The sequence below is a fragment of the Cotesia glomerata genome, linkage group LG1, assembly GCF_020080835.1.
Source record: "Cotesia glomerata isolate CgM1 linkage group LG1, MPM_Cglom_v2.3, whole genome shotgun sequence".
Taxonomy (NCBI): Eukaryota; Metazoa; Arthropoda; class Insecta; order Hymenoptera; family Braconidae; genus Cotesia; species Cotesia glomerata.
In genome coordinates this window covers 32,658,735-32,675,660 of record NC_058158.1, presented here as the reverse complement: position 1 = coordinate 32,675,660, position 16,926 = coordinate 32,658,735, and the positions used below count along the sequence as shown (strand labels likewise).

The window sequence follows — 16,926 nt, the reverse complement described above, 5'->3', positions numbered from 1 at the left end:
TAATCTCGTGTGTAATAATGCCCGAGCGATGCTTTCGCGTTACGACAGCTCGAAAATTACTTTACAGCTGAAGAAATTACAACCTGATGAAATAATGGAAAAAGTCCAACGCTAACGTTTATTTAATTGTCCATCAAGGTGTTATATCTCCAGGCTATCATCTATTTTTTACTTTATTTTCAAGCATTAAGACACATAATTCTGTCCCGTGACAAATCGCCCCAGATCATTTGGAATTAAAGAAATGTGTATCAAAAAAATAATGAAAAAGAACAGAAAGTAATAAAGGAATCGAAATGGCTTAATGCATAACTTGAGTTGAGTTAATTTGCGGAGCGTATGTACTTTATTAGCAGGTTATGTAGTGACAATATGTGGTGCATAGAAACGAGGGTTAAGTAGCCAATAAAAGCAGTTAGCGGATGGCTGGCCAGTCCAAGCTCATTGCCCAATTTCGTCAGATTTCGGGAAACAGTTGTCGGTAGGAAAGTGGATAGAATAGGAGTCTGTTGACTGTGCGGTAGGAATCAACAAACAAAAGCCGAGGGATCGACGGCTTACATTCAGTCCAATCTTCGGTCTCGTATTTGGTCTCGGTCCGCTCCCTATGGAATCACCCACCTGATATTGCTACACCCTGTACTCTGTATTTAGTATGTATGTATGTATGCCAGAGGAGCTCTCTTTACAACCCTGTGGCCTCGTCCCCCATTAACTCCCTACGTGCTGTGGCGGCTAAATGTGCCCCTTTATGCCGAGATAATGAAAATTACAAATAGCCCCGCCATAGTTGAGCACTTTCTATTCCCCGCTAGTGAGTTGTGAGTAGTGAGGGAACGTGTGCGTGCATGGACGTGAATCCTGGATTTTCCGCTACAAATTTTGCTAGTCATCTTTGTTTCTTTGGTTGTATTTTTTTTTAGGGAAATACAACAATTGACTGCTGTAATTCATTTTATCACAATATTATCATTGTTGAGCCATGAAATTAATTACTTTTTTATCAAAACAAAAGGAACTTTGTGTATTGATAGTAGGATTGCCTAAAAATAGGGGAATGTTGGTTAGGAGATTCAAATCATGAAATGTACGGCGTGATAAATTGCTCATGAAAACTCGATGCCCTTCCGGGAGCTCGGCATTGAAGATGCGAAAGAGAGGAGGAAAGATATAACTGATGCACGACTAATCATCTTTCCCAGCTTCAGCTTCAGCCTCATCTTCTCCCCTGCTGATGCTGTTGTTATTTCTCCATTCATGCAGCGGTTCAGGACTCACTTTCTACTGGTACTGCAGCAACAATGCGTTCAGTTCCCTCGTTCTTGTTCTCGTTCTAGTTTTCGTTCCTCGACGTCAGCCAGCTGAAACCCGCGGGAGCCGGAGGCAACACACGCGCTCTCGCGAAATTAGTTTTCCAGATAATCATCGCCAGGGTATTGTGTTACCTTATAGCAGTTTCTAGGGACGCGGGTATATACACAACATTGTTGGTAGGTTCGTTCGTGTTCTCGTTCTCGTTGTTTCTAACCGAATGTATACGAGTATAACGTGCACGTGTCATACCCACCACAGATCTAGCGTGTTACATACGACGCTCTGTTCTCTATATTACTATTTACGCTTTAAATGTGTATTAATTCCACGTTCTCGTGCTCAGGTGCGTTATCAGCCGATTTACGAGGCTGTTTAATAATTCTCAATATAAATATAAGTATGAAATAATTTCAGTAATTTTGTTGTACAATTTGCTATCCATCTATTAACCCAGTACAGTAGAGTGATAGTAACTATTGATTTTTTTTTAATTGAGTAAAATATTACAATCGAATGCTTTTGGTCTTTAATTAGAATGAAAATTTTTAAATACAATTATAGTTTAAAAAACGTTAAAACACGCTTTGAAAAAAGATTAAACTAAAAAGAAGAAAAAAAATTTTCAATATATTTAAAATAAGAATAGTGGTCAATAAAAAATTTTATTCTGTGCCATGCTTTTTGAGATAACTTTGTAATAAATATAATTTTTAAAATTTTGACCAACAAAATATTTACACGATTATTAATATTAAACACCTTAAGCTTTTTTTTTAATTAAAATGAATTTTTTCATTTGTTTGTGAATTTTTAAAACTATAATTTATTATTAAGTGAGTGCATATTTGGTTCAACTTTTTATCATATCCAGTAGATGCAAAAAATTGACAAACTCAAGCTCAGATGAGTATAAAAAACAAAGCAAAATAAAAATAAAAATAGTCTGGTTGTAGAGACATTCAGCGGCGTCCCCGGCTTTCATCCGGGCCGACACCCCCCGGGACTCAGTGGGCCGTCGGTGATTAATGTTGCCGAACAAATTGTCTAGAAAAACATGTCTCCCTTAGCGTCCCTCATGCTCAAGCTCACGCTTATGCGTACTGCACCCTTTATCTGGTCGAGGTGTGCGCCCTTATTTTCCCGGGAGCGTCCTTGCTCTTTCGGCCACCCGCTCAAAGCTCCCAGCCCCCATTGCATTCATAGGGCCAACACACATTCGCACCAAAAATCCCTTGTACACGCATCCGCATACATACATTACGGGGATGATATCAAGTAATCCGATTTACTTCGACTTCGCTATCAACGTTTCGGATTCACCCACTCGGGCAATTATTCCGTCGGTTCTGATCGCTGGCAGTCCGCCACCAGAGATTAGGCCCCCTTGATTAGAAATTAAACCTCCATTTATTGTTTTCCAATCACTCTCTATTCTCTCGTTTCATGTCACTGACTTTAATGCAAATAGCGACTTTTAAAACGCTTCAACTTTTTTTTCTCTTTTTTTTTGTTTCTTTTTTTTTCAGTTCTTCAAATAATAATTATGGTGATTTAAATTGCAAAAAGTAAAACTTTATTTGAATACTCGTTATTATTTTCGGTCTGTCGTCCTCAGTCCTCAGCGTTTTTCATATTCCACGCATTTTGAGAGCTTCGCCAGAGATACGCGGAGAATAAAAACCACGAATATATAGTGTGAAGTGTAGTAGATGGTTCACAGTAAAAGAGTTCAAGTTGAGGAAGGAGGGAGTAGATATAGAATAGAAGGAACAAAAAATAAAAAATCTGGTTGCGATTTTGCAGCATTATTTACATCGCGGTTGCTATATAATGCCGAGCACACTCTTCTGGTTATTTTTATTCCTACACACATTTATATATTTATCAAATCCACCCACCCTTATTCCGTTGCATATTGTGCAAACACATATATATATCTGTATTTTAAAAACTCACAACCAAACAGGTACGTTTACCTCTACCTCTATATCTGCATGCCCGACTGAGTTGTCGCATAAAGCTGAGATTTTATTACGAGCCGATTCAAATTCCGTACACCACGACCACTACGTAGACCTGGTATATATACATATATAAATAAAGCATATATGTGAGGGTATGAGGAAAGGAAAGGTAAAAGAGGTAAAAGACTATTCCTCGGCAGAAAGTGGTTCTACAAATATAAAAGATCTCTGGACCCTCTGCTCGACTCACCTCTCAGGCATTCTCCTCTTCCACATCTCACTCCACATCCTTCCCCGAGTTAAACCCATAAACCACGGCATATTCTATTTTAGGAATAAAAATTCCGATTTTTTATCGCTCCTTGCGCGAAAAAATCACGAAAAATATTAAGTCGTGGGGAATAAAAAATAAAAAGGAAACAAATGTTTTAAATATACGGATTCGCGAATACGAATGCGCATGTGAACGTGAGAGCGGAGCTGTCCGAGGATAAGAAATGTTAAGGGAGAGATTTGTTGAGGATCTCGTGAAGATGGTAAACGCGACGCTTTAGGGCCATCCAGCGTCTGAGCGGTCAATCTAAACGACCGTTATCTAAACCAGAAGAGCCACTTCCCGGCGAATCTAAATAACGCAGTTAGTCCTTGCCTTTTTACTGGCAGTTTACTTCCGGCATACCCTACAGCCCCGGTGGGGATGACAGCTCAATCATTTTCAGGGCTCAAGTAAAAACTTAATCCAAAAAATTTAACACGATAAATTCGGTGGAAAATATCCATTTGCAAAATACCCGTGACAAAATTTTGATATATGGCTTCATCCGGTCATATGTGACCATTTCGGTGAATTGATAAAAAAAGTTTTTAAAAAACTTAATTTTATGGTGTTATTCTTTTTTTTTTTAATTTATTGAATTTAATTAAAGCTATTTGAACTTACTTAGAAATTTTTTACGTCAATTTATTATAAATTTTTCTGAAATTTAATTTTTGAACATTTTATTTTCTTTAAAACAAAACAACTTTGACTCACTTATAAAAAGAGAATTCAGTGGATTATGCGCCCTCTCTCAGAAATTTTTAATACTCTTTCATTAAAAAATTATATATGAGCAAATATGACCTCATCAGAAAATTTTAGAGAGTAAAAACTTCGCTATTTTCTTAAAAACAGAAAAGTAAAGTTATTTATTAAGTGATTCAGCGATGATACATCTATCACGAGGCGTTAATACCCTTATACTCGGGTTGAGTATATAAAGCGGTGTAAGAAGTAGTATACCCTCGACACTTAATAACAGCGTCAGCAGTTGGTACATATAATACCGTAGGTTGCGATGGAGTTTAAGAGACTCCGGTACAAGCTGACGCCAGATGAGAAGTGTAAAGAGACGTGGTTCCCTTCTATTCCCGTCTATTCGAGGGTTGCTGGCGCCGTTAGTGCAGGTATGAGGGAAATGGAGCACAGCTACGACTAGGACGAGATGAGTCTGACCCCGGAGGCAGCCCAGGAGGTAGTAGCCGGTGACAATCGACTGCTGCTACTGCTCTTGCTACTGCGACAGCTGTGGACAATAAAATAACTTGCTTGGGACTTGAGCAAAGAGAACCAGAGAACCAGATAAATGTCGAGAAAGAGGGTGAGAGTAGGAGAATACGATTGCTCTATTACGTCACGGTGGACTAGCGAAATTAGTTGGGTAATAGTAGCGCAGCCTGCGTGACACGGGCTCCAACATCTCAAACTCTGTTTATCTCACTTAGTGTGTTCATTCTGTTAGGTGTTATGTTTATAGTAGTTGCACTTGTACTTGTGTGTAAACTCTTTGGTCTTTCACGAGAACGGTATCTGCCGACAACCCTTCACATACACCCTTGGCCTTCCCTTCTGTTCCGGCGAGCCTTTCCCGTTGTCCACCAATCATAATTTTCCCGGGGCACATTCATCACGCGGCATGTGCCGGTTATGCACGTGTTGCCCTTAATTATTGCTAAGCGTTAAATGACAGTGACCTGATACCTACTGCCACTGCATCGATGCTTGTTTAATTTTTTTTTTTTTTTTATTTGATTCTGTGCTACCAATTCGCTGGAAACAAATCGCCGTTTTTGTGAGCGTAAATTTAATTTCCGTGGCAGGTTTGAATAAATAAAATGAGAATGTGAATTAAAAATGAAACTAACTTTAAATTTGGAGGTGGAGGATGGAAAGTCACGTTTAGTTTTTTTATTTTTTATTTTTTTAGTCGGTTGTTTTAAATAGTCCATCAGATTTTTCCATTTATTGCGCTCCTGGTTCACGAGGACAAGTGCAAAAATTTAGTATCGGTTTCATGCAAAACAATTATATAAATTGCAGACCGGAATTATAGACAAAATACAATAAATAAATATTTATAAAAACAGAGTGCTGGCCGTAGATTAAATCCATGACTCGCGGTGTTTGTCAGTTCGATCACAAGTACGTGGATTTTTTTTTTTTTTATAAAAAAAAATATTTTAGATGCAAGCTCTCGCATAAACTTGATTCTATATTAAAATTATGGATGTTATTATTCTGGTAGATGAGTTTATTATCATTGCGACAGTGTAATGAGGTTATGATGAAAGAGTGAAGGGGATAGAGGATAGAGCGAATGAGAGAAAGAGAGAAGAGGATAGAGGTGAATAGATGGAAATATATAGAGCTTAGATAGATATACCGGGAGGAATATCGACTGCTGTTAACTAATGGAAGCTCTCCGATAATTACGAGCCTGGTACAGTCTCGCCGAGTGCAGAGAGTACAGAGCAGACTAAATGTTCTCTACCGAGCGACAGTAATCATCGTTATGCCGACGCACACCCGTTCCCTATTTACGAAAAGTTATTTAGTACACCGTTGTTCGACGGACGTGTAGCCCTGTGCAATTTTCGTTGTAATCAAAACAAAGATTAATACCCCCAGCGAGTTAAGTTTATTACGATAGATACGCTGGTAATATCTGCCTCGTAATTATCTTCCTGTTAAGGAGTTACAGTGATGAAAAAATTAAATTGATTGAGGAAATAAAATTTTAAACCAGGAAAATCATTTTGAAAAATTCTTAAATTAAATAATTTATAATTTTTATTTTATTTGATAATTTTTCCTTCTGAGTATAGATCAAATTTATTTATTCGGTTCGAGAATTTTTTTTAATATAATTAAAATTATTTAATAAACAATAAAATTTGTGTTCATTTTTCGAGAAAAATTGGTTAAATTTGTGATAGATAGTAAGGTATAGTAAACGATCCGTTGATAATTGAATTTCGTAAAAGGAAATTTCTACTTATATTATTATTTCTTCTTTTTAAAAATAATGAAACGCGATAAAAATGACACTGCGAATTTCTTTATCCTTAGGCTTACTCGAAACCGTTACTACAGGGTTATTGTATGGCCGTAGGTCGTAGTACTCTCTTTTATAGAATAAGCTTGTATTAATACGAAAGTGCATTAAAAGGATGATGAAAAGTGTCGGTCATCGTGTTGGAGTTGACATAAAAAGAAGTGTAACGTCACGGAGAATTGATTAATGCCGATGCCATTAGATCCGCCGATTAAGGCTACGGACTCGGTTAAATAATTCTTTGTAAGAAATAATGCCTCATGCTCTCAATATCCTTTTTATATTATTTTCATCTTGATAGCAAATTCAAGTTTTAGCTGTGCATAGACTTTAATTTAACCACTTATTTAACTTTTCCAAGGATATTTGCTGGCCCATTGAGGCTCTGTTTCTTTGAAATGGACCAAGAAAAATTGAGGCTAGCGAAGCGAGGGTAGAAAGGTTACCTCTGTGAGGAGAAACTGAGAAAGAGAGAGCCGAGAGAAGAGAAAGAGTTGGGGCAGATCGCAGATGAAGGGGTAAGGGAATTGTGTGTATATATAGCAAGCAGCCATTGTTCGGGTGATATTTTAGCCATGGGGTGGCTTGCTGGCGAGGTGGGCCGGGGGCGGGAGTCAGCTGGCTGTGACATGCCGCCTACACCGCCAAAGGGGCGACCGGCAACGCTTAGAACCACCCGATGTTGGAAAGGGACTTCACGTTTGCCAATGGATATTATACATATACATCATACGTTTTACCTACAGTATAATGTACTTGTGTATATGCTAAATTTATTCTCATATGGACTACTCTTTCATCTAATGATATCATATTTGAAGTCTTGACTTTGAACATTGAGTTTATTGATTAACTTATATGCTTATCATTTTCTTTAGTCCTTGTGTTTGATGGTTTCCAAAATTTAATACAAATACTCAAGTAACATATTGATATATTTTCATCAACAAATCTTTATTAAACTTGATTATATTGTAGTTAAAAATTCAAATATAAATTACGATATTAAAATCTGCATACATCTGACCATTTTTAATTTCTTTTAATAAATTAATTATTTCAAAGAAAATATTTAAAAAAATTGTATTCTTAAAATTTTAAAATTTCCACATATAAAATTCATTTAAAATTTTTTTTTAAATATTTTAAATGTTAAAAAAAAATTCACTATAATATTCTTAATAACTTCCGTAAATCTTATACTACAAAAACCATAATCATTACCCAACAAACAAAAAAGAAAAAAGCAATTTAATAATTCAATCAATTGAGGGTGACCGAGTATCGGTGAATTTAATCAAAACTTTTTTATCAAACACTTGGGTGGAAAAATAATTTTTTAGCAATAAAAATTTATTTGAAACCCGGTACAGTACATTTGGCAAGTTCATCGACACTAATCTGCTGGGAAGTTTCTTACCACCCCGTTAGACAAATTCTCAAACTTACTACCAGTCCTCACACACACATACCTAAATATATATACCACAATGTAGATGTAAAAGTAAAAGCAAACCAGAATTCTTAGTCGTGCAGTGGTATCGGCGTGTGGCCCGTACGCGGGAGAGACTTTAATAATTATTATTCATAAGACTCTCTCGGGAGTCGGCCAGGCGTGAGACTAAGCAAGAAAGATGTGCCGCAAAACAAGGGTCTCGGTTCTCAGTTCTCGCGCTCGAAGCTCCGGCTCTCACACCCCCGCTAATGTAAGTAAGTCCTGTTCCCGCTGTACTGGTAAGAACCTTCTTCTTCATCGCCCGAGCAAGAGTAAGTCTTGAATCGCGGCTATATGAGAAATATAGTACCAGCTGAATAAGAAGCCCAAGACCAAGGCCAAGACGGAGATGGAGGTGGAGGGTAAAAGCGAGGGTGAGATACTCGAGTCAGTCGAGTAGAAACCCAATCACTTCCGGCGTCTGCGCCCATTAGGGCGCCGCGACGCTGACGTCGGCTGACATACACTTCCCACCCTACTTTTCGATTTTCTTCTTCTATTCTTGCTCCATTCGTTCTTTTCTTCCTCGACTGGATACTAGTTCTGTATCTCCTTCTTCCAGCTCCAGCGTGTCCATGTCCATCTTAGATTTTTTCGGTTCTTCGTCGTCGTCTTCAGCTTCACCCTCTTGCTCGTGCTCCAGACTCTAGACAGGCTGGAACCAGATGACTCTGGAACCCCTTGGTCTTGGATCTCTCACTACACCGCAAAACAGACCACGATTCTATTGTTCGATAAGCGCTCGTCCGTGAGCATTTCTCCTTCATCGGAGTTAATGACGCGCCACCATCGACATTGTCCGTACGAGTGTTTTCTCTTCGTTTCCGCCCTTATTATTTTCGGTTTTTATCAACAACAAGAGCTTACCAAAAACTTCCGATTCCAAATAATGTCATCTAATTATCTTCATTAGATTTTTTTTGAATTGTCATTAATGTTGGTTTTTTAATTGCAGGTTCATTAACGCGAGACGCAGAATCGTCCAGCCGATGATCGACCAGAGCAACAGAGCTGGTAAGTCAAGATCTGAGTTATAAAATACATTTTTACACTGACACAACAGGTTTTTTTTATTTAAATTTTAAAGTACACTGAGAAAAAAATTTTATTAGAAAAAAATTTTTTAATAAAAGAACAGAAATTCTCAATCAAAATAATTTTTAATTTATCTACATAAATTTATTCGTATTATTAATTAGACAAATATAGATATTTTTTGTCAAGATATTTTTTCTCAGTGTAAAATATAATTTTGATTGATAGAAAAATTAATATGCTCGAGAAAAGTAAAAGATAATTGCGTAAATCACGAGAATTAGCATCATTCAACTGTTAGTAAATCTCCAATAAAAGTCAAATGATCATGACTCGCGACTCATGACATATCAGCATCAGTAACGCGTGATGCATAACTGGCCTGTCATTTCAGAATATCTAAAAAGTTGAAACTTCACAAGTCTCATTATCTCATCGTGTGAAATTATTTTCATTTGTAACAGAAATAAAATAATTACTGTCGTACATTGTACGTCGAATTAGGGCTGTCCGTTACACAGCTTATGTGACAATGGTATATAATAGTTTAAAAATAATTTTAATTGTCTATCATATGGAAATGCCAAACCAATTACCGAAGACATTTATTCCCGCGTTAAAACGATTCTATTTGTCAAGATAATCTTTATTATCAACGGGGTAACATTTATTTTACTTCACCAACATCTTTATCTTTTAATTCATTTATTCAACAACTCGTCTTTTTGCTTATAGTTCAGATATCTTAATAATTCAACTAGTCTATTTGCAAGAAAAGCCATTATGAATCTTCACAATGTTGTCAGCCAAAATTTTCATCAATTAATCATCAATCATCATGACTATAAACAAAATCAAGTTTAATATTCCTTTGAAGATAAATCTAAACTTATCTAAAAAATGTTATCTAACTTTAATATTCAAATTCATTTAAAAAAATTAAAAGTCACTTTTTGAAAGTAATAAAAAAATGTTTATTCTAATTCAATGACTTCAATAACTATCCTAATCAGTGATGACAATTAAGCTTACGACAACGTTGGAATTAATGGTTTTATTTGTCCACATAAAAAAGTCTTTGTTCCTAGTTAAGAAGTCCGTGGCGTTTTACGACTAAGGAATCACTTGGTTTGCAGTAAAAGGCGAGAATAACAGCAAGGGTGGATACGATTGCTAACAGGGTGTCTGATGATGTCGGTGCGGGCTTGAACGGGGTAAAGGGACCCGGATAACGTTCTGGATAACGGTCGGATAATTGGTACCGATGATCAGACTTAGTTTTACGATCTGCCGACACGCTTCTTTTTCAATACAATGCCTGCTTCATTCACAGTGTCTCTCTTTTCACTTCTTCGGAATTCGCTTTTCTCAGTGTAGTCCTATCGAGAAAACCCGTAAGCTCTCAAGGAAGCAAGCGTACGTGGGTCCAGCAGAGGGTTGTCCAACCCAATAGCCGAAACAAGAGGTGATTCGCGTACGGTTTTACGACTCGACTACTCATAAACACTCACCGAGTTACGGGTTGTTTGCTACCAAATAACTAACCCTCGACCCTCTTACACCTTCCTTTTACGCAACATTTACTCTTTCCATTATAACTTTTTCTAATATAAATAAAATACTGCTTTTTTTTTTACAAAATATAATATTTTATCGATCGGTGGATTGTATTAAATGCGACTTGATGTATTTGATGATTTTTTCGATGACGTATACAGACTATCAATTTACCGAGTGTATAATATAGACATATGTGGGCTTAGTATGTATGTGATAGCCAGTGGACACGAGAGAAGAGGGCACGACAGATAATGTGCAGCAATGTTGTGTGTCTGTGGATGGTTAAATGTCAGTCGGGTAAAGTGGAAATTCGTGTCCATTCGATTATCATCCCGAAGTCAATCCTGATCGCATTTACACCCTTATAATTTACTCACTATCTAGTTATCTTTGTTTATTCAATATTTTTTATTGTAATTGTAATTTTTAGCTTTTTTGTTCTTAAAACAAACAATTTAAAAATTTGAATAAATTATTAAAATTATGGAATTAAAATAATATTTTAAAAAATATCTATGACACTAAAAACAGATATCTGATCATTTTTTTTTTTACAAAAAAAAAAATTTTTTTAAATTGCATTTTTACATCATCATTTATTTCTTAGAAAATCTAGAAAATTTAATAATTTTAGTATCATAAATTTTTACGAGCTTTTATTCATTCAAAATATTCCTTCAAAACTGAACAAATGTGAAAAATTTTATGAATTGTCTCATAAAGAATTTGATAATAATTAAAAATAAGTACACTATAAAATTTTTTTGAATTTTATAAAATACAGAATAACTTAAACAAATCAAACAAGTAAAATATCGAATAAAAAATAAGATTTAATAAAACTCACAGTTAAAAAATAATAAAATAAAAAATTTATTATCATTATCTTGAAATATTTATTAGACTTTTTATTCAATTATTAATTACAATATCAATAAATAAAATAAAGTATTACGATCAGTTTTAGTTTCAAAGAAACAGGATAAATAATTACTAACAAGTAGAAGATAAAAAATAGATAGTTATATTTTTTATAAAGCAAATTAAACGCGATATCTTTTTATTTCATCATAAATGTCTCGTTCATTTATTTAACGGCTACTACAAGAGATTTAACGATAAAATAAAATAAAAAAAAAGGAATGAGATTAAATGGAAAAAGGAAAAATATATCTATATATCTATATATATATATATATATATATATATATATATATATATATATATATATATATATATATATATATATATATATATATTTATATATATATATATGCATGTAAGATATGTGGGGAATTATTTTATCTTGCAAATAATTTAAACAGTGATTGACGACAATTAACTGTTGACAAATCATAATAAGTACATTCTCGGGACATTAAACATTAGTTGTTTAACACTATTGTCTCATATTTCTGTGTATATGAATCCAGCGGTGTTTCCTCGCTATCTCGAGATTACATTAGTGCATAATGTGTTTAAAGCCGACATCTACTGTACCCCTAACAGCGCCGGTACTAGCAACAGTAACAGCAACAATGACAATGACACCAAGAACAACGCAACGCAATGCAGTGATAATAATAATAATATACACGTACGAGGAGGATCGCATTCGGCTAATGATGCCCGACCCGTGTGCGTCATCAATCACACTTTCATTACATGAATTGCCTACAACTCAAGTGTATACTCTACGCCCACTGCTATCTTGTATTTACACACTCTACTTTGCTTTTGAGCTTTTGCTTCAATTGTCTTATTACTTATTTTTCTATGTACAATACTTTATCAAACAGTACTGACAATTAAAATTTTAATGGATTCCTAATTTTAATTCACATCTTACTATTCCGATTTATTATCTAGTTACTCATGAATAATAATTATCATTAATAATTTAATAGCAATGAGATACTGCATTGGAGATATTATATTTAAGCAAATCATTTATTCATGTAACTTGAAACAGCAATTACATTAAATAATAATTGTTTGCTAATAAGTAAATATTTTACATAAAATCAAAAGTTATATTGTAGAAATTTCTCGAACAATTTATGATAAAGAAAAAGCTTATCATCTACTTCATGACGTGCAATTTAAAAATTTTTCTTTCTAAATAAAATTTTCTAAATGTTGCAATGAAAAAAATTATTTAATTCACTTATAATTATGATTTTTATCGTTTAAAAGATCAATGAATTATTTTTATTGTTGAAGTCTTGAACAATTCTCAAAAATATTTATAAAAATTCTTAATACAAAATAAAAAGATATTGAAATCGTGAAATATCTGATCAATTATTGGATTCAATTCAAAAAATAAATTATTACTGAAGAAATTGAATAATTTTCTAAAATTTTCACATGAGGAATTTTTTCATAATATTTTATCGAAAGAAAAAAGTTCTAAAAGTTGTCATATATATCTTAATTAATTCCAGTATCATTGAATAAATTTGTCAGTCAAAGTTGTAAAATACAGTGTAACCTCAACATAACGAACCTCAATATAGCGAATTCCTCGATTTAACAAATTTTTCAAAATCCCCTAGAACTGCCCATAAGAGTCTATGTAAAATATACCTTTATATTATGAATATATTTTTCTAACAACCTCACTATAACGAAAGTTTAATTTTTGCAAAATATAGATAGAAACTATTATTGACCTTTATATAAAGAATTTTCCAGCCTATAACCTCTACATAACGTATTCTACAAATTATCCCCACTTAATTCCACAATAATTAATGTCTTAACGAGTGCTGACACGTTTAATTCTTCATAAATCAGTCATTGCTGTTTGATCACTGTCGAAGAGGAAGAAGAGAATAAAATAAATCAAAATGATTTTACGATAAAAGATACACGCAACGCTCTAGATGTAATTAAATATGTATTTTTCAAAAAAGGTGGTTTATCTGACGGTGTAGTTAAATCCATTACGGAGTTCGATTGTGCTTTGGATATAATTACGAACACTTTTTTTCGAGTAAAGAAACGAAAAATGAAGATTAAGCTAATATCATTAAGCTGTGTTTTGATTTGAATGAGTTGTTATTCATTGGTGGAAATTTTCTTACCTCGTTATAACGAATCGAGTTTAATCTAACCTCTATATAACAAACCTCATTATTACGAATTACTCGATATAACGAATAATTTCTATTTCCCTTGAGTTTCGTTATATCAAGGTTGTACTGTAATATGTTCAAACCTAAAATAACAAATTAATAATTTCTTGATAAAATTCAACCATCATTAAATTAAATCTAAATAATTATTTCGAGCAGTATTATTCGATAAAGTATTTACAAAGATCCCCATCAAATTAAATTAATAATGTCACCTAATCCTAATAAAAAAGCAATCTTTTTAAATTCCCCTCGAGCAAACTGCTCACCAGTGCTCCAACTATAAAACTATAAACTATAAAACTGGCAGTGTATTATTTTATGCGGGCAAATTTACTGCTGTCTCTTTATCCGTCATCAATCCCGAGTCTTTACAATCCACAGCGGTTTTTTTATTGAGCTGGGCATAAAAACAGAATTTTCAAACTAACCCGTTGCTTTCAGTACAATTAATCCCCAACTAATACAAAAAAAATAATAATAATAATACCTTCAACAGGTATTCAGGTATCCTAAATACTAAGTGTACTAAATAAAAATGAAATAATTATCGGGTCGTTGAGCGGTGGTCGATGAAGCCGTGCTAATTTTATTGACAACGGAAAAGCCTCTCTACTCCTTCCTGTAAGCGAACTCCAGCCACGTCTTTTCACCGCAATCTTCTCTGCTTTAACATAACATCCGAACGCAGACATACACAAACACAGACGTAGACATAGTCAGTGAAAGAGCCATAGACATTTGTGAGCTCAAGAGGGTACACAGCGTCAGTAGTTGAAATCGCCTCTTGTATTTCCAGAACGACGTAGTAAAAGCATAACAGCGCCCTGAAGTACCGTAAAGCTGTGTGACCGTACGCTGCATCCTCGCAATAAAATGATACTACGATAACCTGGTTGCCTACATTTATTAATAATATTCTTTATAAAAATTTAACTCTTGAATTATCTCTGTTGAACCTTCTTGGGTCTATTAATTTTCCGACATTTCATAAAAGGCAAATCTTTATTTTTATCTTCACCCTTAAAACAATCAAATTAGAGATGAGATTTTAATTGCAATAGTATTTGGGTATTTTTAAATGAATAACCTCTGGATGCAAGGAGGCTGTAAATAACAGCGGCCATGTAATCTTAATAAACATCGGTACGCGTATATCTCATCAGCAGCAGCAGCAGCAGCAGGTTGAGTCTTTGTGAAGACCGAGTTTTATTGCGCTCTGTGTGAGGCATCTCATTTGGCTTTGGCTTCAGCTTTGACTTTGGCTTTCTCTTAACAACGCCACCAGTATTTCCATCTGTTACAACATAACGGAACGTCATAATTGTTGGTGAGGTTTCGCTTATTACCCCGACATTCCACGGTAGCAAAAGGTCATTTCGAGATCACTGGCTGTAGATCATTCGGGTGCGGCTGCGTTTGAACTGACACTACTCAAGACCTTTTGTGTAACTTCATTTTACTATCCATTCACACCATTGAATAGTTCAAAATTTGTTAATACTGATTTACTGTCAATACTGCCCGACAGATGGCATTCAAACGCCGAATCTTCTCACTATAAGAGAGTTAAGTTTCAGATACTAAGTTATAAAATAAGAATCACTCTTTTGGCTCACCTGAGAGGTTTATTTTACATAAATTTGACATGTCAGACAATTTTTTCACCGGTATAATTAGTTATTTTACTTGATATGATCATCGTCATTGCCATCAATGATCAGTTAATATTAAATTCACCATAAATAACATGAGAAAAACACAATTAAGCCAGCAATAAATGACTTTACATCGCGTAAAAATCAGTAATCTGATTTCCGAAGTAGTATAACTTTATCAGATGACCTAAAAAAACAATAAAGGCGAGACAAATAGCGGTTAGGTAGGAATAACCATCAAAATATCCGATAAAATCCAATCGTCTTAAGAATAAGATCGTGCTATTTTTTTAGTTATTTGTCCGGCGTTTTTTGTTGATCGAATATTCAGTGAGATTTTGCGACGGACCATTCGTCACTTACTTGCTGAGAGCATTGGGTTCGATAACGCGATCCCTTGGATCTGTAGGTCGATAGTCAAGAGAAGACTCTGGTACAATTTCAGTTTAGGTTGGACGAAGGTCCGGCTATCTCTGACCGTAGCAAAAGAACGGGCTGGTACTCTATCTCAACTCTTATTCTCTAGATTTTCAGGACTGGCTGATACTTTTCTTCCTTGTAGATCATCTGATCCCCCGGCAATCCGGGAATCGAGCTATCTCGCTTATTCTCTCTCGGCAAGAGTACTTTTCCCCTATTCAACAACGCCGGCCATCAATCAAGCTTGTCAATTTGTAATGGCGATTCTCAGTGTCCATCTTGGACGGGCCTGGTACCCTCGTCGCCCCGTACCACTAACTTATCCTTATACTTATACTTATACCAGTAGTACGAGTACAGACTTTTATTCCTTCCTTTTCCAACTCTAGTACTTTACATTATCGACTTGTCTTGCCTCTTGCTCTGGTCGAAGGAAAAGGATCTTTCTCAGCAATATAACGGGCTTGAACCACGCTGATGGGATATCACCGTAAAGCTACCGAGCGCCCGCACCACCCTCTACTCACACACCACCACCAGAGTCGAGTGTATATACGTACAGACAAACTTTAACGGTCTCGATGTCTTTGAGCTAAATAAAATAGATGTCCCGGGGTCAGAAATTGGGAGAAATTGCGCCGGAGAGCAATGTTCCTGCTGTGACTACTACTCAGCTCGTTTAGAGAAGTCCAAACAGCACACCACCAGAAGAAAAACTAGATAAAATGAAAAAGATCATTCCTTTTTACCAATCTCTAGAGACTCTTTCGAAATAGCTCTGCCCACACTCGGGGTATTAAATTTTCAGCTGGGGAAACTATAATGCATGCCCGAAAAACTTCTGATTTATCGGCGTAGTCTTCTTTCGATGTAATTTTAAGCGGGTAAAAGGGTATGGACAAAGAGATCAATAAATTATAGTTTAAAAATCAACTTAAAAGTAAAAAATTATTTTTATTAAGTTTA

The 16,926-nt window shown here is 35.0% G+C and overlaps 1 protein-coding gene across 5 annotated transcripts in view; it reads left to right on the top strand.

Annotated features, from left to right (window-relative positions):
- Positions 1-16,926, top strand: part of LOC123272369 (homeobox protein homothorax) — a 295,180-nt gene that overhangs the window by 265,209 nt on the left and 13,045 nt on the right. For all 5 annotated transcript variants that reach the window (XM_044739107.1, XM_044739097.1, XM_044739088.1 and 2 more), the window contains one exon: positions 9,103-9,161. In XM_044739107.1, the coding sequence (XP_044595042.1) occupies positions 9,103-9,161 (59 nt within the window). The remainder of the gene's footprint in view (positions 1-9,102; positions 9,162-16,926) is intronic.